The sequence below is a fragment of the Chelonia mydas genome, chromosome 17, assembly GCF_015237465.2.
Source record: "Chelonia mydas isolate rCheMyd1 chromosome 17, rCheMyd1.pri.v2, whole genome shotgun sequence".
Lineage (NCBI taxonomy): Eukaryota > Metazoa > Chordata > Testudines > Cheloniidae > Chelonia > Chelonia mydas.
The window spans coordinates 22713892-22735554 of NC_051257.2; the positions used below are offsets into that span (position 1 = coordinate 22713892).

Consider the following 21663-nt stretch of genomic DNA (forward strand, 5'->3'; position numbering starts at 1 on the left):
ACCAAGGCATCCTCTTTGGGAGCTTTACAGGATAAGGAGATCCAGCTGGAGAGGAAAGTTCATATCTCAGCCATGCTGTCTGTGAGTGAAGTTCAGCCCTGTGCAGAGGCCAACACAAGGCACAGGCACTATCCAAGCCCTTCAGGTAGCTGGGCCTTTCTAGTCACCCTGCTGAATATCAGCGCACTGGCTTTTCTCTGGTCCTCTGGACCATCAACATCAGTGGCTCAGAGAGCTCCCCGGCCAATTCTTTTAATTCTGTTGGGGGAAAGTTTTCCAGTCCTGCAGATTTACAACTTTTAACTTCAGCAGTTGCTGTTTAGCATACTCCCTACCTATTATTGGAATAGAAAGCATTTAATGATCACTGCAAGTTATGAATACGTCCTCCTGCTCCTTTCAAAACACAGAACAGAAATATTTGTTGAAGACTTCTGCCTCTTCTGCATCATTACGCACAATTTTGCCATCCATACCTAGTAACAGAACAAAGCCATTGCTTGAATTGCTTTTGTGTCTCATATATTTAAAATTTCCTTCTTGTTGTCTTCTACCTTCCTGGCTGTTTCATTGATGTCTTGCATTTTGACACAGAATTTTTGACCAATCCTATTGATAATGTTAGAAAGTGATTGTTTTTTTCCTTTAGAAAGAGTGTATATGAGCTTCTAACTCAGTCTGTACTCCCTTCCAGGTAGTAACATACAGAGACTACTTGCCACTTCTGCTTGGAGATGAGACTGAGAAGGAAATACCATGCTATGGGGGCTATGATGAGTCTGTGGATCCCACCGTGGCAAATGTATTCTCCTTGGCTTTTCGGTTTGGTCATGGTGCAGTACAGCCTTTTGTGATCCGTTTAGATGATCATTTCCAACCTTTGGGTCCACATTTCCGGGTCCCTCTTCACCTCACATTCAGTGCTTCCTGGAGGGTTGTAATGGAAGGTAAGCATGCTTTGCCAGGCCCTGCCTGCAGTCCTGCTTTGCCAGCAAGGCAGAGATTCAACAATGTGCTTAAGCAGATGAGTTCACTGGGACTTAAGCACATGCTTCAAGTTAACCACATGCTTAAGTACATTCCTGAATCAGAACCTAAAGCTCGTTACATCTGATCATTTGTTTCTATGCATCAGGACATGTTTTCAGTTAATAAATCATTTCCTCAATTCCAGCAAATAAACAGTTTTCATCAAAGGTAACTATCTGGCCACAGGGATATTTATTATAGACCTTTTATAGACTTGGGTCTGCAAAACCTTCTTCTTCGATAAGAGGTTTTCCAGAATGACATTTACAATCGCCCTCCCCACACCTTCCACAGCTAGAGCTTCTCATATCCAGGGGGAAGGGAGATGAGCCAAAGACTCTGTGAAGTCCAGTAGGACCTCACGATGCTAATCTAATTAACCTGGAAGGTACTAAGTCAGTATGGTGATGGGCATGAGCGGCGGGTATCGGAGGCCAGAGGAGGCTGAGCCTCCGTAAACAGCCTGGCATGGCAATGCTCATCTTCACCCTGAGGCCCCCTCCTGCTTCCTCCTCTTTCCCCATGGCCCAGGCTGGGGCTGGGGCATGGGGCTGGGGCCTGTTGGCCCATGGCCCGGGACTTGGAGCAGCTGGGGCCAGTGCTTGGGCTGCTAGGTGTTGTGGCTGCCCACCCGATGCTCTAGGACTGCAGGTGCAGAGGCCACGTCACCCACACAGCGTTCTGGGGCACTGGGGGCCGCACAGCCTGCGTGACACTCTGGGACGCTGGGTGCCACAACGGGGGTCACCTGGCTAAGGCTCTGGGGCACTAGGGGCCACGCCAAGGGCCGACTGCCCAGCGCTCTGGGGCTGGGGGCACTGAGGCCGCCCACCCAGTGCTCCTGGACTGGGGGCACTCAGGTGGCCCAGGGCTGGGGGGCTGCCGGTGGGGGTTCAAAGCTCCAGCGGGGAGGGGGTGAGGAAGGGCAGGGCCGGGGGTTAGCCTCCCCAAAAGGGTAGTTCACGCATCACGCCTGGTGATGGGTAATGGTAGAAAAGTCTAAAATGGATAAACAATGGACAGCAGGTGAGCCATGAGCTTCAATCTAAACATGGCACTACAAATAGCCAGTGCAAGTTTGAGCTGCGTGTGCAGATGGAACAGCTCATGGAACAAGAAGGTAAGTCTCTGTTCGACTGTGACTACACTTGGAATGCTGCATTCAGCTCTGGGCACCAGAATTAAAAAACAAATTGAAGGACATTAAAAAAGAGCAACAAAATTACTCTAGTATGCAGCGTTGTTACAGCCATTTTGGTCCCAGGATATTAGCAAGACAAGGTGGGTGAGGTAATATCTTTTATTGGACCAACTTCTGTTGGGGAGAGAGACCAGGTTTTGTGCTACACTACCTGAAGAAGAGCTCTGTGTAGCTCGAAAGCTGGTCTCTCTCACCAACAGATGTTCGTCCAATAAAAGATATTACCTCACCCACCTAGTCTCTCTGGGATTCTAGGAAAGATTTTAAAAGCTGCCAGTAACTTTCACTGTGTTGAGTAAATGAAACCTTGCAATACCACTTAAACTATGAAATTATATGCAAAAACTAGCAGTGGGCATCTGCAAAAGAACTTTCTGATAATTGTATCCTTAAAGACCTGGAACGTGAGCTGAGGCTAAATTGTGTTTTACTCCTGCTGCAGGGCTAGTTTAATCTTCTGCTTTGAATGTTCTGCCTCTCATCAGTGTAGATATAATTCCCAGTTACAATGCAACATAACTTTTAATAGCTGTTCTATTAATTCTAATAAGCCACCATTTTTAAATGATGCTTTTGGTGATAGTTGGCTTAGTTTATAAAACTTATACAATGTACTGTTTTCATATTAAATATGCCTTTAATCAAGGACCCAAAATCACTTTCCAAACAAGAAGTAAGTCTCATGACCTTCAGAGGTGGGAATTATCTCCATTTTACAGTTCCAGAGACTGAGATGCAGAGGCCTAGGACCAGATTTTCAAAGGTCTTTAGATATCTAAAGATGCAGATAGAAGCTAGTGGAATTTCCCAAAGCACCTACGTGCCTAATGTCTATTGAGAAGATCCCATTGGGCTTCTATCTGTGTCTTTAGATGGCACCTAGCTACCTTTAGGATGTAGCAGGCAGGATTAACACCTGGCTGGGACTGCGCTCTAACTACTCTATGGTCAAGGCCCTTCATTTTCAGTTTTTATTGTCTTTAAAATTATCTAGGGATTTATCAGTGTTTATTACAAAAACTAAAAAAGAGGTGAAAATCAGTGCAAAAAATTAATTTCCCAGTTTTCTGAGTAAATACCAGGGTTAATGTTGGATGAGGGACAGAAAAAAAAGCAACAAGCAGAGAAAAGTAAGAGGACTGAAAGTAAAAGCAATTTAAAAGTTACTTCATGAACTGTACATTAACATATGCACTTGCCTATGTGTATCTTCCACTACATTGTGTTACTTTAACAGACAGCCTTGCATTTTCACTTAGCCTGATTTACTAACATAGACATATGTACCTAATGTAATGTATTGGATTTTCTTAACATAATCAGAGTTTTCAGGTCCATGAGTTGTGACAATCAGTAAAAACCAGATAAAAGCTTTTGTAAAATCCAGGAATTTTTCAATAAAAATCAGTACAAACGGAAAACAAATGGCCTTACCTAGATTACGAACAAGTATCTCAAACAGGAGATTTTTTCCCCCCAAGATTTTGAGTTTATCAATAGCATTCTGCTATATTTTAAAAATACACAATTCTATAGCTCCTTTCACTCACATTTAGTGGTGACACTCATTTTATATGCATTTCATGCTAATTGGATATATATACAATGGGACAGAGTGCAGCCACTTTAGAACTGACCGCCCTACCTTTCAACTTACTATGACTCATTCAGCAGAATCTTAAACCAAATTAGCCAAAGTATGACATGGGTGAACTCACTACTTGTGAATAAGTAAATAGTCATTGGAGCCAGGGCTTGACCATGGCTCTTTCACATGGTAGACACAGGCCCTAGCCACCAGGCTATCGAGTCAACATCTCTCGCTCTCTGTCTCTGGCCCAATGAATTGCTTAATACCAAATGGAACAGCTTCGACAGGAGTGACTGGGACACCCCCACCCTCAGATTAACCAATAGCCTGGCAGCTAGGGCTCTTACCTGGGATGTAGGAGAGCCGAGTTCAAGGCCTTGTGCAAAATCAAGCAGAGGGGGATTTGGAAACCGCTCTTCCCTTGCTAACTGGGGAGCATGAACTTCAGCCAGTCTAATTCCCACTCTCCTTATTGCTGACTGTCTTCTGCACAGGACCCAAATGGGACCAAGCCTGGTAGGGGAACACCTAGCTTATAAATCCTGCTGGGACTTAAGTGTGCGCTAGGGTGCTGAGCAGCTCAGTGGCATCAGGATTTCGGAGGCATTGTGCACGCCCACTGGTGGACATGTAGGCAGCTATGGAATTTAGGTGTCTACAGAGTTAGGCAGCAGTGGAGCAAGGGTTTTAAGGATCTCAGTGTTGCCTAAATGTTGGATTCAGGCTTATGGCGTGGAAATTAGGGGCCTAAGTCCCTTAGTGGGTCTAGCCTGAGGCACCACTATAGACTCAGCGTTATAAGAACTGTATAGCTTTTCAGAAATTAAACAACAGCTTTTGAGCAACAGCCCTGAACTCATAATATCCTGAATATCAAAATCGCATTACTAGCAGCCCACATCACCCACAAGCAAATGGAGAGGCTGAGAGAGCTTTAAACAGACAGCCAAGAAAATCCATTCCTTGCCTTTCTGAGTTACACATCAACACCAGTCATGGCTACTGGATATAGTCCAGCCCAAATCCTGATGGGAAGACAGCTCAGAACTACTGTTCCAGCTTTGGAAAAGAACCTATTTCCAAAGTGGCCAGATATGAAGAGAATAGACAAATCAGATAAAACTGCTAAAGGAGCTTATGTACACTTTTAGGATAGACATCACTCAGAGAGCTGCTAGGGCTAGAACCTGAGGACCATGTTCATATCTAATTGTGAACTCGATAATACAGCTTAGCACTACATTACATCACTGACAGAAGGATTGTTCAGTGTGTTTCAGGAGCTGTTATTGAGAGTAATGGCGTAACACTAAGAAAAGGAAAATTTAGGCTGATTTCCAGGAAAATGTTCCTGAGAGTAAGGAATTCAATGCTGGCCAACTCTTCCAAGGGAAGCCAGGGAATTACGAAACCATTGGGGAGGACATTTTAAAACTAGACAGAACAAAAGGAACTGTAAAACAAAGCCCTTCTCTATGAGGAGGGCCTGGCATGTATCGCCTATATGTAGAGCTTGGGAGTAGCAGCCGTATTAGTCTGTATCTGCAAAAAGAAAAGGAGTACTTGTGGCACCTTAGAGACTAACAAATTTATTTGAGCATAAGCTTTCGTGAGCTACAGCTCACTTCATCGGATGCATTCAGTGGAAAATACAGTGGGGAGATTTATATACACAGAGAACATGAAACAATGGGTGTTACCATACACACTGTAACAAGAGTGATCAGGAAAGGTGAGCTATTACCAGCAGGGAGCGGGGGTGGTGGGAACCTTTTGTAGTGATAATCAAGGTGGGCCATTTCCAGCAGTTGACAAGAACAGTGGGGGGGGGGACAGACAAGGGGAAATAGTTTTACTTTGTGTAATGACCCATCCACTCTCAGTCTTTATTCAAGCCTAAATTAAGTGTATCCAGTTTGCAAATTAATTCCAATTCAGCAGTCTCTCGTTGGAGTCTGTTTTTGAAGTTTTTTTGTTTGAATGTTATAATTCTTGACATCTGATTTGCGTCCATTTATTCTTTTACGTAGAGACTGTCCAGTTTGGCCAATGTGCATGGCAGATGGCATATATCACATTGGTGGATGTGCAGGTGAACAAGCCTCTGATAGTGTGGCTGATGTGATTAGGCCCTGTGATGGTGTCCCCTGAATAGATATGTGGACGTCACACATTCTTGTCAACTGCTGGAAATGGCCCACCTTGATTATCACTACAAAAGGTTACCTCCTCCCCCCGCACCCCGGCTCTCCTGCTGGTAATAGCTCACCTTCCCTGATCACTCTGGTTACAGCGTGTATGGTAACACCCATTGTTTCATGTTCTCTGTGTATATAAATCTCCCCACTGTATTTTCCACTGCATGCATCCGATGAAGTGAGCTGTAGCTCACGAAAGCTTATGCTCAAATAAATTTGTTAGTCTCTAAGGTGCCACAAGTCCTCCTTTTCTTTATGTAGAGCTTGGTGAAAGTTTTTATTTGAAACATTTTTTTCGATGAATGGGGGCTTTTTTGTCAAAATAAAAATTTCCACAGAAATTCCCCACTTATAACAACATTTTTTTAATTGTTGTTGTTGAAAACCTGAATACCAAAACATTTCAGCTGAAAACCAGGTATTTTTCACTTTTTTGCCACTGTTGGTCCCAAAATTTTGATTTTCAGGTATTTGATGAAAACCTGAAAACTTTTTGTGGTGAAGAAGGGGAACCACCCACCAGCACGGAAGGGGTTAAAAAGAGACTTTGGGCCCAACTAACCTCTCCCCATTATGCCTGCAGCCAATGCCAGGCCTATAGGGGAGAGAAAAGGAGGGCACCTGGCTCACTTCAGGGCTGACTGGTGTAGAGACAGGAGCTAGCTCTCCAGCCAAGGGGAGACCGCAAAGGAACCCCCAGAATCAGGGAAAACTGATTGAGTGGATCCCCGAGATATTGTGGGGCTTGCCCTCACTAGTTCGTGGCTGCCCTGCCTGAAGGAGCCGGGGATCGCAGCGAGGTGCTGCCCCAGACCCAAGAGGGAACACTACAGGGAGCATGCTGCCTGGAAGATTGGACTAGAGGGGCCATGCCCCAAGCTGAACCCACTGGTAGGAAGTAACTCAGGGCAGTGGATTGGACTACCTGTTGGGAGGGACACCAACCCCCTGTTTGGGGGTTGACATACACAGGGCTCTGGGCTGGGAGATGGTGGAGAGGGAGGGCCTGGGTCCTCCTATCCACCCCCAGCCTTAAAGGTGGAGCTCAGCAGGGGGCTGAGAGCCAGGAGATCTAACCACTAGGCAACCCAGCCACCCAAGCCTCTGTTATACTTTTGAAGATAAATTTCAATGAAATTTTTCCCAGGAACAAAACACACATTGCCCAGCCAGCTCTACCTGTGAGGCCTTTTCCAGCTCCTATTTTATTGCTGTGAGGTAGAAACACAAAGATCCATTTTTCCTGAAGGAGAAGCCTTCCCGGTTCTTCCTATGCAGTTTGTTTACTAAAACTGCTTGGCTTCCTTTGAGCAGCTCATGTTGTTATCAGCCAACAGGCCTCTGCATCTGCAGACATTCTTAAAAACTACTCTGGTTCCTTAGGGGGAATATGGTGCTAGGAAGAACCTTCCCAACCATCAGAGCAGGAAGGATCTCAGGTGACCCCTGAGGAGCAAAGTGAGCACTGGGGCTAACCTTCTGTTGCACAAAATGTAGCCTACAAGGTGGAATGTATTACAGACTGTTCTGTTTCTTTCTGGACTTGACCTTCATTGCAGGTGGCATTGACCCGCTTCTCCGTGGTCTGCTGGTTAACCATGCAAAACTAATGAAACAGAACCAAATGGTGGTTGAGGAGCTCCAGGAGCGGCTTTTTGAACAGGTAGAAATAATTGGACTGGATCTAGCAGCCTTAAACCTGCAACGGGGAAGAGATCATGGTCTTCCAGGTAAGTAAGCATAAGACTGCATCCCTCAGGTACTAATAGTGTTCTTTCTGCGTTGTTTGCAGTTGCTTCCACAATGTGCTAGGCTTTTCCAGACAACCCAGGAAGGACAGAGGAGAAGGCGGAATAGAGGAGAAGGGGGGTAATACAACATTGAAAAAGAAAGATAACCAGGGAGGGGCAGAACTGGGCAGAGACTTGGAGAAGGTGGACAGAGGCTTAGATCTAATGTCAGAACTGATGAGAGCCAGGGGAGGGATGTGATCATGGATGGAGAAGGAAGGTGGCTCTATTGCTGGATTCTGGATGGGCCAGAGGGAAAGGGAGTGTCCGGGTGGCCAGAGGGAGGCTGGTGCAGCAGTCAGGACCTGGACAAGAGATTTGGTGTGGAATGGAAAGAAAAGAAGGGATCTTGGAGATGCTGAGGAGGAAGCAGCAGAGTTTGGAAATGACCTGGATGGGCAGCAAGGGAGAGGGCAGAGTCAGAAATAGCCCCTGCAGTGCAGGCCCGAGTGACGGGGCTGCGGGCTATCGATGGTGGTGCAGAAGAGGGAAGGTTTGGGAGGGAAGGGAAGGTGTTTGGGTTTCGCCGTGTCCCGGGTAAGATGATGCAGGACACCCGAAGAGAGATGTCAGAGAGCCAGGCTGAGAGGCGGGATTGGACGGCAGGAGACAGGCGAGGCATGGAGAGAGCTGTGTGAGCCATCAGTGTGCAGATGAGAGCTGAGTCCTGTGAGGCTGTCCAGGGAGCGAAGGGAGATGAACCAAAGGCAGAGCCCTGGGAACACTCGAGAGGGCAGGGGGCAGCCCCACCAAGAGGGCTCATGGTAAAAGGGGTAGGAGAGGACAGAGTCTCAGCACCCAACATGGAGAAGATGTCCAGGAGAGTTTCTGCTGTAACTGCCTCAAACTCTGACAAAGATTTGTGGGTCATGGTGGACAATCAGCTGAACGTGAGATCCCTGTGCAATGCCATGGCCAAAAGAGTTAATGAGATCCTAGGAGAAATAAACAGGGGAATCTTGAGTAGCAACAGAGAGGTTATTTTACCTCTGAATCTGGCACTGGTGCGACTACTGCTGGAATACTGTGTGCAGTGCTGGTGCCCACAATTCAAGAAGGATGTTGATAACCTGGAGAAAGTTCAGAAAAGAGCCATAAGAATGATTGAAGGATTGGAAAACATGCCTTATAGTGAGAGAGGCAAGGAGCTCAATCTGTTTAGTTTGACGCTGAAAAGGTTAATGGTTGATTTGATCAGTCTGTAAGTACCACATGGGGAACAGAAATTTGATAATTGGCTCTTTAAATGGGCAGAGAGAGGTACAACAAGACCCAGTGTCTGGAAGCTGAAGCTAGACAAATTTGGATTTGAAATAAGGCATAAATTTTTAAGTGATGGTAATCAACCACTGGTGCAATTTGACCAAGGGTTGTGGTGGATTCTCCATCATTGGCAACTTTTAAATCCAGGTTGGATGGATTTTTTAAACGATACACTCGTTCAAAAGAAATTCTTTTGGGGAAGTTTCTGGCCTGTGCTCTACAAGAGGTCAGACTAGATGATCAGGGGTCCCTTCTGACCTTGGAGTCCATGAAAACAATTTTTCCCAGCAGGAATAGTATCTGGACTTCACTTTTTGGTAGAAATTGCTCAAACTTTCAAAACCAGAACAATGTCCTTTGGCAGATTCTGAACCTTGGATTATTATTGTTATTTGTTTTACCATAGAACCTAGGAGCTCAAGTACTGGAGCAGCACCTCACTGTGCTAGGCCCTGTACAAACACAGAACAAAAAGACAGAGGAAGAATCTAAGTATAAGATGAGACAATAGATGGCTACAGACATACCTCCAGGGAAGCACAAGGAAACAGCTAGACAGTATTGATCAGCCCACCAGGCAGTGGGTCTGAAAACAGCAGCAGCCTAACTGTTGGCAAGCTTGTGTAGGCATCACACACAGGAGAGTTTGAAGGAGGATAATGAGGTCGCTTTGAGAATGTTGACAGGGAGCTCCTCCCACGTGCAAGGGACAGCATGAGAGAAAGCTCAAAGGTGCTTGCTTGAAAATTTAACAAGTGGGCAATGGAGGCTGCCATTGGCCAGTCAGGTAGGCACTGACACTTAGATGGTACATGAGAGATGATAGGCAGGGTGAGGCCTTGATGATAGGCATAAATGGCCTTGAAAGTGAATACAAGCAGCTTGTGTTCAATGCATTAGAGAAGTGGGAGACAGTGGAGGGATCTAAAGAGAGGAATGACGTGGTTAAAGCAATTGGCTAGGAAAATTATCCTTGCAGAAGTATTCTGGATCGTTATGAGTGGAGCAAGATTGCATTTGTCAAGGCCAGAGAAGAGACTGCTGCAGTAGTTGAGATGCAAGATGAGTAGGACACTGAACTTTCTAAGTCAGCTTTAACTCCCACTCCCATTTGTGAAGACAGTACTGTGTTAATTCAGTGTCTGATTCTAGATGACACATCAACATCAGCTGAAATACGTTTTAAAATCCTGGACAAGGCAAATGTTACTAGTGGGCAATGGCAAAGCGGGCTGCCCGTGGGGAATGGACTACAAATGGGGCGATGCTAGCACAGATGGCAGTACTGACTGCTCTGCTCTGGTTCTGCAGGGTATAACGCCTGGAGGCAATTCTGTGGGCTTTCACAGCCTCGCAACTTAGCTGAACTCTCTAAAGTGCTGAGAAATCGTAAGCTAGCCAAGAAGTTCATGGACCTGTACGGGACACCAGACAATATTGACATCTGGATTGGGGCTATGGCAGAGCCGTTTGTTCCCAATGGCAGAGTGGGACCTCTCCTGGCTTGCATCATTGGATCTCAGTTCAGGAAATTGCGAGATGGGGACAGGTAGGCTGACTGGAGGGTGAATCTCCACTTCCATTTTATTTACAAAAGAACAAACGGCAGTCGGTGTCATGTGCTGTTCCATTCCCTCGCCGATGAGCTTGCTTGGTGTTCCAAGCTCCACAGCTCAATACCGGAGTTTCATTCACAGTTATTAAAGGGGCGCCCTTGTGGGAAGGGCAGTTGATTAACCCCTATGTGGCCAGGCAGCTCCAATCACTGGTGCATGGATGGTCTTTAGAGGGCTCTGAAGAAAGGTGAAACACCCCCTTAAATCTCCTTTAAAGGTGATCATTTCTGGGGTCGTTATCCTGTGTTTATGAATCCAGCCTGCTTTTCAAACCAACATGAAAAATGCAAACACTATGTGAATTTTGATTTCTGTTTTATGTATTGCCACTTTAAAAACATTTCTTACAAATGCAGGTTTAATTTGACTGTTATTGTTGCAGCAGAGTTTTCCTTTTAACAACAGTGTCACCACCATTCTCCCATAACTGATGACATTCAGAAACACTACGTTAAAAGAAAGTTTTGTAGTTTGCAAAGTTGAGCACTCAGAAGCACTCAGAAATGAGGCTGCCTGCAATCTTAATTTGGCACCCTTGTGCGTATGCATTTTGACCGTCTTTTTAATTACATGATCGCATGTTGTCGGGGTGCTGGGAAAAACAATGTCAGTCAGTACGCAGGATGGACAGTGCTCCAGGAATGAGGCAGCTGTTCAATATTTCTTTATATTCCTCTTGTTCAGCGTGTGGCCCCTGCCGTGTTCACCTCACATCATCCTTCTTTGAAACCTTTGAGGAGGTGGCCATGGTAGCCAGCTCACTATTCTAGCCAATTTATTCCAGGGTTCTCACCCATTGCAGACCCTCTTACCCAGGTGCTCCACTCCATTGCATGCCCCTGTCCACCCTGTCTTAAAGTCTGAAGCACCTCGACCACACAAGCAGGGAGTCAAGTCCTCCAACCACTAGGTTGACTGGCCCCCCAAGCCCACTGTTACAACAAAGAACTGGGCAGCTACCTCATTCATACAGCACCGTGCGTTGAGTGAGCCAGGGGTTGTTTGTGGACTAAACAGTATGTGAACATTCAGTTAAGGTCTCTAACACAGCCCATACGCACAAGAGGGCAGAGTTAAGATTGTGCAGGCAACCTTAATTCAGGGATTTCCTAACCTTTGCATAGATCCATAGATGTTAAGGCCAGAAGAGACCATGGTGATCATCATCTGAGCTCCTGCACAGCACAGGCCAGAGAACAGCTGTGACTCCTGCGGAAGCTTTTTATCCCGTGACTTTGCAATCTAAATTTCTTTTCATTTTCAGTAGAACTTATCTGTATAAAATCTTCACAGTCTTTCTCTGGAAATCTTGAAGGCAGTTTGGCTATAGGAGATTTATTCACATTAGAAATACACTTTTTTTAAACTACCAGGTGAAATTGTGGCCCACTGCAGCTGGTGGGAGTTTTGCTGCTGACTACAATGAGTCCCAGATTTCACACCCCATCACTTCTATTTCCTTTTCACAGGCAAGGCTACTTTCCATATCCATGGAGACAAAACAAAATCATGACCCCCCAGAACTAAATTAATTCCCAAGAAGGATAAACCCAGGCTGTAACACTGCTGCTTTTCTGCTTCTTTGTAGGTTCTGGTGGGAGAATCCCGGGGTTTTCACTCCACAGCAGCGCCGTGCCCTGAGCAGCAGTTCATTGCCACGGGTTCTCTGTGATAACACTCGCATTAGAGAGGTGCCCAGGGACGTGTTCAGGGTCAACCGCTATCCTGAGGACTTTGTGAACTGCAGAATGATCGACCGTCTTGACTTGTCACCTTGGAGACAACGCAGTAACTAGGGAGTGGAAGGTACAGAATGGACCCCGTGCCCAGAGAAACACACGCAACTGGGCCCATGTGGAGACTTCCCCTCCCCAGCACTCCCTGGCCTTTCCTCCCCAGATCAACCCCAATCTCCAAACAAACTCACTCTTCCAGCCACCCTTCCTCAAACAGATCTTTCCTCCCAATCCCCCACCTTGATCTTCCTATCTGCCCCAGAGGCTGCTGCTTGTCTTCACTATAACATGAGGGAATGTTAGCACCGCTTGGCGGAGTTGTGTTAACCAACGCACTGGCGAATACACCCACTGCAAAGTTGGTTTTAACACCACGTTAGTTAACACAGCTAGTTCAGGGCCATGTTCTGTCACGCCCTGATTTTCTAGTGAACACAAACCCATTGACTCTCTGGTCCCTAAGGCTCTGTCACTGCCTGGCCCCGGTACCAATGACCCAGCCTTCACCCACCCTGCTCACAGACCGTCACTGAAGACAGTGGGAGGCTTTCCATTTACTCCAGTGGGAGTTGGACTGGGAACCCTAGATCCCTGGCTGTGGATCATATTCTGACAGCTGATCATATTCTGACTGTACTCATAGTTATCTTCTTAAGAGAGATTCATCCACTCTAGAAATGGGAAGGATCTGTTAGGCCCCATGCAGGCCCTGTCCCTGCGGCCAGTGCAGGATTGTTCCCTGTAGTGTTTCTCTAGTGTCATAGCCAGGCTCCCAAGAGGTGGGGTTTCCACGCTTTCCCTTGGTACACAGCCTCCTAGACCTCACTGCTGGGATGATATTTCTGAAATCGTGTCTAGTGTTCTATTCAGGCACTTACACGGTGTTCATCCCCATAGTATCGACCAAGCTCCCACGAGTTACAGATGAAAATGTGCTCCCCCTTTCTGGCCTCAAGGGGATTGAAATAATTTTAACGTCATTTGGAAGGTTTCTCAGGTCCAGGATGGACTTTCTGGAGAGAACCAGCCCTACCCCACAACAGCTTGCTCAGGAGCAAGGACTTGGGTCTTCCACATCCCAAGTAAGTGCTCTAACCACTAGGCTATAGAGTCACTCTCTTTCAATGACTCCTGTTGGAGCTGTTCCATTTTATATTGAAAAAATTACATGTTTATTGCTCCAGAGAGGCTGATTCTATTGCCTGGTGGTCAGGGTACTCACCTGGGATGTGCAAGATCCAAGCGCCTACTGCAGATCGGGAATGTGAACCTGGGGTGTTTTCATCCCACGTGAGAGTGCCTTAACAATCAGGCTATTGGATATCCTGGGGTGGGCTGGTGCATGTACTCATATTTGGGTGTGGGGGATTTTGAAAGGTCTCAATTTTGTTTTGAATTGGAACCAAACAATTAGAGACCTCATTTTTCCCCAAACTGGAAGTGCTGTTTCTGGCCAGCCCTAGTGTTCCAGTGGAACTCAGGTGCCGGAGGACCCCTGGCTGCAGCAGGGTGACTGATCTCTCAGGGAGCCAGGACCAGTGCCATGCAGGGTCTTGAAAAATCCAGACAGCACCCCGTGGAACTGGGCTCTGAATTGAATGGGGAGCCAGTGCAGAGAACGGCATGCTGGGGTGATGTGTTCCCAGTGTCCTGTGTTGCAGAGCAACCACGTTGCTGTGTTTTGAACAAGCTGTTTTTCCTCAGGGCTTGGTCTTCCCTCCTAGATACAAGGAATTGCAATACCCTGCAAATCCCCCCTCACTCTTCTCTTCTGCAGACTAAATAAGCCCAGTTCCCTCAGCCTCTCCTTGTAAGTCATGTGCCCCAGCCCGCTAATCATTTCCATTGATCCAGTCCTACAGTTGGATCAATTAGATGTGGGCTACTTCCCACTGTATCTTCCAGTGGCGCAGTCTCTGGATTTCCGGATTTCCTCGGTCTCCAGGGTCTCTGACCTGTAAAGCTCCCAGCAGTTCCAACATCTCCTGAGTGTCCGTGAGTAGCTGAGTATCTGTCCAGATCCTTTGTGGGCTTGGCCTCCATAATCTTGGACTCCAGCAGCTCCAAGGTGGGAAACTACTAGCGTGTGTCCTCCCTCCTCAGCAGTCAGCTCTGAATGAGCTGGGCTGCTCCCCCTATGTGGGTACTCCAGTTGAAGCAAGGCCAGCAGGGACAAGGGGATGTGGCTTCCTTGGCCCACAGTGTGGGGTTAACCCCTCCTTGTCCAGTGCGGGACAAGTACACCCTGTCACAGAAACCTGGAAGGTGGTGGTGTATGCTGGCGGTATAAAGGAGAGCAGAGCTGGGTATCACCTGTGTACTGCAGACACTTTAGCCCTCACTGTCTCAGTTGGTCTCCCAATTGCCTCGTGTGATGCTGAAAAGGCTGCAGGAGGGAACTGAGCCTCGCCGGACAGCATGGTGGCAGGATTGCTGTTAGCGCTGGTCTTCAGCTTAACCTTTCCCTTAATTTCAGCCCATCGATCCTAACTGTACCCCATTCATAGATTTGTAAGGACAAAAGAGACCATTCTCACCGTCTAGAGACCTCCTGCACAGGCCAGGCCAGATGACATTACCCAATCAGTCCTGTATCGACACCAGTGATTGTGATTGCGCTAGAGCATAACTTGGAGAAAGAGACACCCAAACCTGATTGAACGACTCCAGCTTTCATAGACTTTAAGGGCAGAGGGATCCCTGATCATCTCGTCTGACCCCCATATAGCACAGGACACTAAATTACACTCAGTAACCCCTATATTGAGCCCAATCACTTGGGCTAAATTAAAGCATTTCAGTCCTCAGGAGCTGAGCGCTACAGAGACCAGGAGAAAGCAAGGTGCCAGTGAGATGGAGATTCCATCCCACCCTTTGGTAATCTGCTCCAGTAGTTGATCACCCTCACTGTTAACCATTAGAGTTTATTGCCAGTTTGAATTTGTCTAGCTTCATATGCCAGCCACTGGACCTTGTAATGCGTTTGTCCAGTAGATTAAAGAGCCCACTAATATCAGATTGAAAAGAAGCTGGATGATGCAATTGTGTCTTACAGTGTCAGTGACATACCTTTTATTCCAGCAGTAACTAGGCAGATGTGAAACTACACCTGCTAAAGAGAAATTTCTTTAAATCTGCAAGACCAGAGAATTTGCATCCAAGAGTTCCAAAAGAATTGGCCAAGAAGCATTCATAGAATCATAGAATCATAGACTATCAGGGTTGGAAGGGACCTCAGGAGGTCATCTAGTCCAACCCACTGTTCAAAGCAGGACCAATCCCCAACTAAATCATCCCAGCCAGGGCTTTGTCAAGCCTGACCTTAAAAATATCTAAGGAGGGAGATTCCACCACCTCCCGAGGTAACGCATTCCAGTGTTTCACCACCCTCTTAGTGAAAAAGTTTTTCCTAATATCCAACCTAAACCTCTCCCACTGCAACTTGAGACCATTACTCCTTGTTCTGTCATCTGCTACCGCTGAGAACAGTCTAAATCCATCCTCTTTGGAACCCCCTTTCAAGTAGTTGAAAGCAGCTATCAAATCCCCCCTCATTCTTCTCTTCCGTAGACTAAACAATCCCAGTTCCCTCAGCCTCTCCTCATAAGTCATGTGTTCCAGTCCCCTAATCATTTTTGTTGCCCTCCGCTGGACTCTTTCCAATTTTTCCACATCCTTCTTGTAGTGTGGGGCCCAAAACTGGACACAGTACTCCAGATGAGGCCTCACCAATGTCGAATAGAGGGGAACGATCACGTCCCTCGATCTGCTGGCAATGCCCCTACTTATACAGCCCAAAATGCCGTTAGCCTTCTTGGCAACAAGGGCACACTGTTGACTCATATCCAGCTTCTCGTCCATTGTAACCCCTAGATCCTTTTCTGCAGAACTGCTGCCGAGCCATTCGGTCCCTAGTCTGTAGCGGTGCATGGGATTCTTCCGTCCTAAGGGCAGGACTCTGCACTTGTCCTTGTTGAACCTCATCAGATTTCTTTTGCCCAATCCTCTCATTTGTCTATGGCCCTCTGTATCCTATCCCTACCCTCCAGCGTATCTACCTCTCCTCCCAGTTTAGTGTCATCTGCAAACTTGCTGAGGGTGCAATCCACACCATCCTCCAGATCATTTATGAAGATATTGAACAAAACCGGCTCGAGGACCGACCCTTGGGGCACTCCACTTGATACCGGCTGCCAACTAGACACGGAGACATTGATCACTACCCGTTGAGCCCGACAATCTAGCCAACTTTCTGAGCCATTGATCTTAATTTTTAACAAATATTAGAAAGAATGGGAAAGTCCCAGAGGACTGGGGAAAAAGCTAATATTGTGCCAATATTCTAAAAAGGCTAAAGGGGATAACCTGGGTAATTACAGGTGCTGAATGTTCAACACCAAACACTGTTTCACTCAGAGGCAGAATACACAATATTTCAGGGGAAATTTCATGTCCAGGACAATCCCAGCCACCCAGGAGCCTTCTCTGCTTTATTGACACCTTTCCCATTTCACCCCACAGAACAAGCATCCAATGACTCCTTATGATGGAAGTTGAGATTTCCTTGGAGGGCTGGATTCAGGATGCTGCTGGCAAGGATCCTTCACTCCTTTCAGTCTAACCCTCCACTGACTTTTCCTGGCTGGAATGCATGGCCTAGCTGCTGCCATTTTGCCTGTGTTTGTGTTGATTTTCTTCCATTTGCAGAAACTTCCAACCCTGTAATTAGCTTGCAAGTGGCCATTGCTAAAAGAACCAGGATTAGCTAATAACACTAGCTAAAGATGTCCAGATTGAATTGAAGCCCATGAGCGCAGATTTACAAGTTAGTGATTGTAGGCTGCCTACTGGCACCTATTTTTGTGATTCTTCAATTTCTTTATAATACAGGTGATTGATTCTCTTTCTGGTTTCTCTGAATGGTGAATGGACAAGTTGTACACATTTAAGATATTATCTCAATAAAGCCTGATTTATGCAAAAGTGTATTTGGGTACAATCACCTCCCATTTCTGATTATTGTTAGTACATTGGAACAAATATACTGTTAACCAAATAGCACTATCTAGCAGACTATATACGTCTCTAGCACCCCTCAGGGAAAGGGCCACTACTCCTGTCTCAGAGTCCAGGGCACTGCCCCCCAGCTGTTTCGTTCAAGGCGTCAGCCCCCTTTTGTGCCAACCAAAAGTCAGCATGCTTCTGCAGCCCACAAAAAGCATAGTCTGAGACCTTTGGGAAGCCAAAGAAAGAGAAAAGACCTGGCACTTCTCCTTTCTGAGAGAGCTTTGGGGGACAAGGCTCTCAAACTTTTTCCCTGTTCTGCAATCCCTGCTTCCAGGGGCCAAAGGGCTCTGAGTTGCAGTCCTGCTCCTTCAGAGTGCCACCCTGCCTCCCTTTTAGGGACCCACCCATCTCCGGGCTTGACATGCCTCACAGGTACAGCAGACTGAGGCTGATTGTGCCCACAGGAGTTCTTTAACTCTTTTCTGTCTGGGGTGGGGATCAACCTCACTGCAATCACACTAAAAACTATGCTAATTATCGATGGGGCAGGATCAGCACCTCTGGATAAGATTGCCTGACACTTTCCATTAGAAACTTTTGTTTTCAGTTGCCAAACTTTAAGGTCTGAAATTTTCCACACTTACCACAGGTTAATTTTCTGGAAAGTTTGAGCAAAATTGCTCAGCTGTTTTTGAGAAGGTAAGTGAACACCAGGTGGTTGTTTTTGTTTTAAAAAAACACTTTCCAAACCATTTTGTAAAGGCCCTGTACTCTGTTAGGGGAGTGGAAGTGGAAGTTTGAATTTACAAAGTCCTAGAGCCAGAGCGATACCTCTCCCCATGAAAATCATTCAGGCTGGCAAAACCACCATTCGCACCTGCTCCATATTGGTGACTAACTGATAGATCTCAAACATAATTGGTAACAGAGAATTATCAATGACTGAGGTTATTAGTGGGGTTCTGCAAGGATCAGCTCTTGGCTAAAGGCATCCTATACTTTTGCAAATGAACTGGCATCTGTCATAAATATAAAGGGAAGGGTAACCATCTTTCTGTATACAGGGCTATAAAATCCCTCCTGGCCAGACGCAAAACCCTTTCACCTGGAAAGGGTTAAAAAGCTAAGATAACCTGGCTGGCACCTGACCCAAAATAACCAATAAGGGGGCAAAATACTTTCAAAATCTGGAGGTGGGGGGGGGGAACAAAGGGTTTGTCTGTCTGTGTGATGCTTTTGCAAGAAACAGATCAGGAATGCAGCCTCACAACTCCTGTTAAATTAGTAATTAATCTAGCTAGAAATGCGTTAAATTGCCTTTTGTTTAATGGCTGGTAAAATAAGTTGTGCTGGATGGAATGTATATTCCTGTTTTTGTGTCTTTTTGTAACTTAAGGTTCTGCCTAGAGAGATTGTCTATGTTTTAAATCTGATTACCCTGTAAGGTATTTACCATCCTGATTTTACAGAAGTGATTCTTTTACCATTTCTTTAATTAAAATTCTTCTTTTAAAAACCTGATTAATTTTTCATTGTTCTTAAGATCCAAGGGTTTGGGTCTGTGTTCACCTGTACAAATTGGTAAGAATTCTTATCAAGCCTTCCCCAGGAAAGGGGGTGTAGGGCTTTAGGGGATATATTGGGGGAAAACATCTCCAAGTGGGCTCTTTCCCTGTTCTTTGTTTAAAGCGCTTGGTGGTGGCAACATACGGTTCAAGAACAAAAAATCGTTGTATCTTGGGGAAGTTTTTAACCTAAGCTGGTAAAAATAAGCTTAGTGGGGTCTTTCATGCATTTCACCACATCTGTATCCTAAAGTTCAGAGTGGGGAAGGAACCTTGACACCCCCACAGTAGATTTCCCCACTGCCTACTGACCAGTAGCTGTCTTGCGTTGCAAGCTTCCAGAGGGCTGTCGCCACTCTCTTGTGAACTGTGAGGGCTGCTCTCATCTTGGTATGCTGTCATTTCAGGGCAGGGGAAAGCAAGTCACAAAGTTCCCTGAAAGTGCCCTTACGCATGCGAAAGTTTCGCAGCCACTGGGAATCATCCCAGACCTGCAACACTATGCGGTCCCACCGGTCTGTGCTTGTTTCCCGGGCCCAGAATCAGCATTCCATGGCATGAGCCTGCCCCATTGCCACCAGGATGGCCAAATTGGCGGGGCCCATGCTTTGAGAGAAGTCTGTGTCCATGTCCTCATCACTCTCGCCACCACACTGCCGTCACCTCCTCGCCTGCTTTTGCAGCTTCTGGTTCTGCATGTACTGCATAATAATGCGCAAGGTGTTTACAATGCTCATAACTGCCGCGGTGATCTGAGCGGGCTCCATGCTTGCCGTGGTATGGCACCTGCAGGAGAGCAGGAGAGCAGAGTTGCAGGGGAAGAGGTGATTGGATGACCAATTTTGCAGACCTACTGCACTGTCTGCTGCCAGGACACAACAGCTGAGCGAGCTGCACGCTTGCCATGGTATGGGGAGATAAGAGTAGCTGAGCAGAGTTGCAGTGGAAGCAGCGAATGATGACAGTCATACAGAGGACCTGCGAGGTGGATTCATAGCACCAGGAGAGCAGAATGGCAGCGGAAGTGGTCGTTCGATGACAATGGTTTGCAGCCCCACTGCACCGTCTGTTGAAAGCAGTATGGCGCCCGCACGGAAAAAGGGCGCGAAATGATTGTCTGCTGTTGCTTTCATGGAGGGAGGGGCGACTGACGACATGTACCCAAAGCCACCCGCGACAATGTTTTTGCCCCATCAGGCATTAGGAACTCAACCGAGAATTCCAATGGGCAGCGGAGGCTGCGGGAACTGTGCAATAGCTACACACAGTGCAATGCTCCGAAAGTCGACGCTAGCCTTGTGTTAGCCAATGGCCAGGGATGTTTGGTGAGGTGCCAGCTATGCCCGTTTATACCATCCGTGACTTTAACCGCTAGGACGCACTGTCCCTTCGCGGCGGGCAGCCCGGGCTAGGCTGACGGATGCCCCAAGGTCCTAACTACCCGTGACTTTAACTGCTAGAGCTCAGAGCTCCTTTGCAGCGGGCAGTCAACACTGACTGACAGGTGCCCCAATGGCAGCACTAAGGCCTCTCCACACCCGTGACTTTAACTGCTAGAGCTCAGAGCTCCTTCGCAGCGGGCAGTCAGGATTGACTGACAGGCGCCCCAAGAGTTTGCCCCGTGGAGGCGGCACAACTCAACGCTAGGCTCTTAGTACTCTCACCTAATGGCCAGGCTTTCTAGCCAAAACGGCTGAGGTTCTTTAATTGTGTTGGCTGCTTTACAGTAAACCAGAGAAACAAGTCAGGCTTATGCACAATGGTTACCAAAATTTATTAAACTAGATTCTAATCATGTGGTTACAAAATTGCTAGTGCCTACTTATTTAAATGTAGAGATGTTACACACACAAACAAGTTACAAAACTGAAGCCACAATCCCAAAGAAAGAAAACAAAGTATAGAGCTCTATTTCAAAATATGTGTACACTAAAGATAGGAGATCAGGTGTGGGTGCTTCTTACCCTCCTTGCATCTCTCAATTCCAGCGGTGCCAAGCCAGGATCGGTCACTCAATTCCGCGGAAAGACGAATAAGGGACAAGGCTTAGGGACCCTCTTAGCTGCAGAAGCCTTGGGAGTGCTTTTCACTATCTATCTGCTGGTCAGATAAGTGACAGCCCTTTGACAGTGCCCATTAGGTGCTTCCGGGGGCGGCGAGGGGGAGGAGGGGGGCGGGATCTGTCTGACTGCAGCACCAAATGGGAATGTTTAGATTAACTGAAACTGTTTTGACTGGGCAAAGATAAATGAACTTGCCTGAGTCCAGCATAGTGTCCCAGGAGCCACAGGGCAAATATCCAGTGCCTGGACAGAAGCTGCCCCTGCTATTTCAGCCCTCAACCCCGCGCCCCCAACTGTGTCAAAGCACCTCAGTCCTGACCTACAATTTAACATGCTGACTCATTTCAACGAATAGACTCGAAGTAAGCAAATGAACCAGAGTGAGTAAGGTATGACTGGCTGAGTTACCTCTTTTGTCACAATGCTAATTTGCCTCAAGCAACAATGGGCCCTATGTGGAGATCAGGCTTTTCCATTGTTCCAGTTTTCCAATCGTCACTGAAATCCCACTGATGGCTAGAATGCATCCTGACATTTTAGGATTGTTTGGACATAGTCTTCAGAAGTTAGCACGTTACAAACAGACTGTCAGTAAAGAAACGCT

The 21663-nt window shown here is 46.7% G+C and overlaps 1 protein-coding gene across 1 annotated transcript in view; it reads left to right on the forward strand.

Moving 5' to 3' along the window:
- LOC102934149 (myeloperoxidase-like) overlaps positions 1-18949 on the forward strand; it is a 62050-nt gene extending 43101 nt beyond the window's left edge. Inside the window, exons 8-12 of the mRNA XM_043531290.1 lie at positions 695-947; positions 7579-7749; positions 10384-10621; positions 12277-12494; positions 16946-18949. Coding sequence (XP_043387225.1) covers positions 695-947; positions 7579-7749; positions 10384-10621; positions 12277-12484 — 870 coding nt within the window. The 3' untranslated portion in view covers positions 12485-12494; positions 16946-18949. The remainder of the gene's footprint in view (positions 1-694; positions 948-7578; positions 7750-10383; positions 10622-12276; positions 12495-16945) is intronic.
- The last annotated feature ends 2714 nt before the right edge of the window (positions 18950-21663 follow it).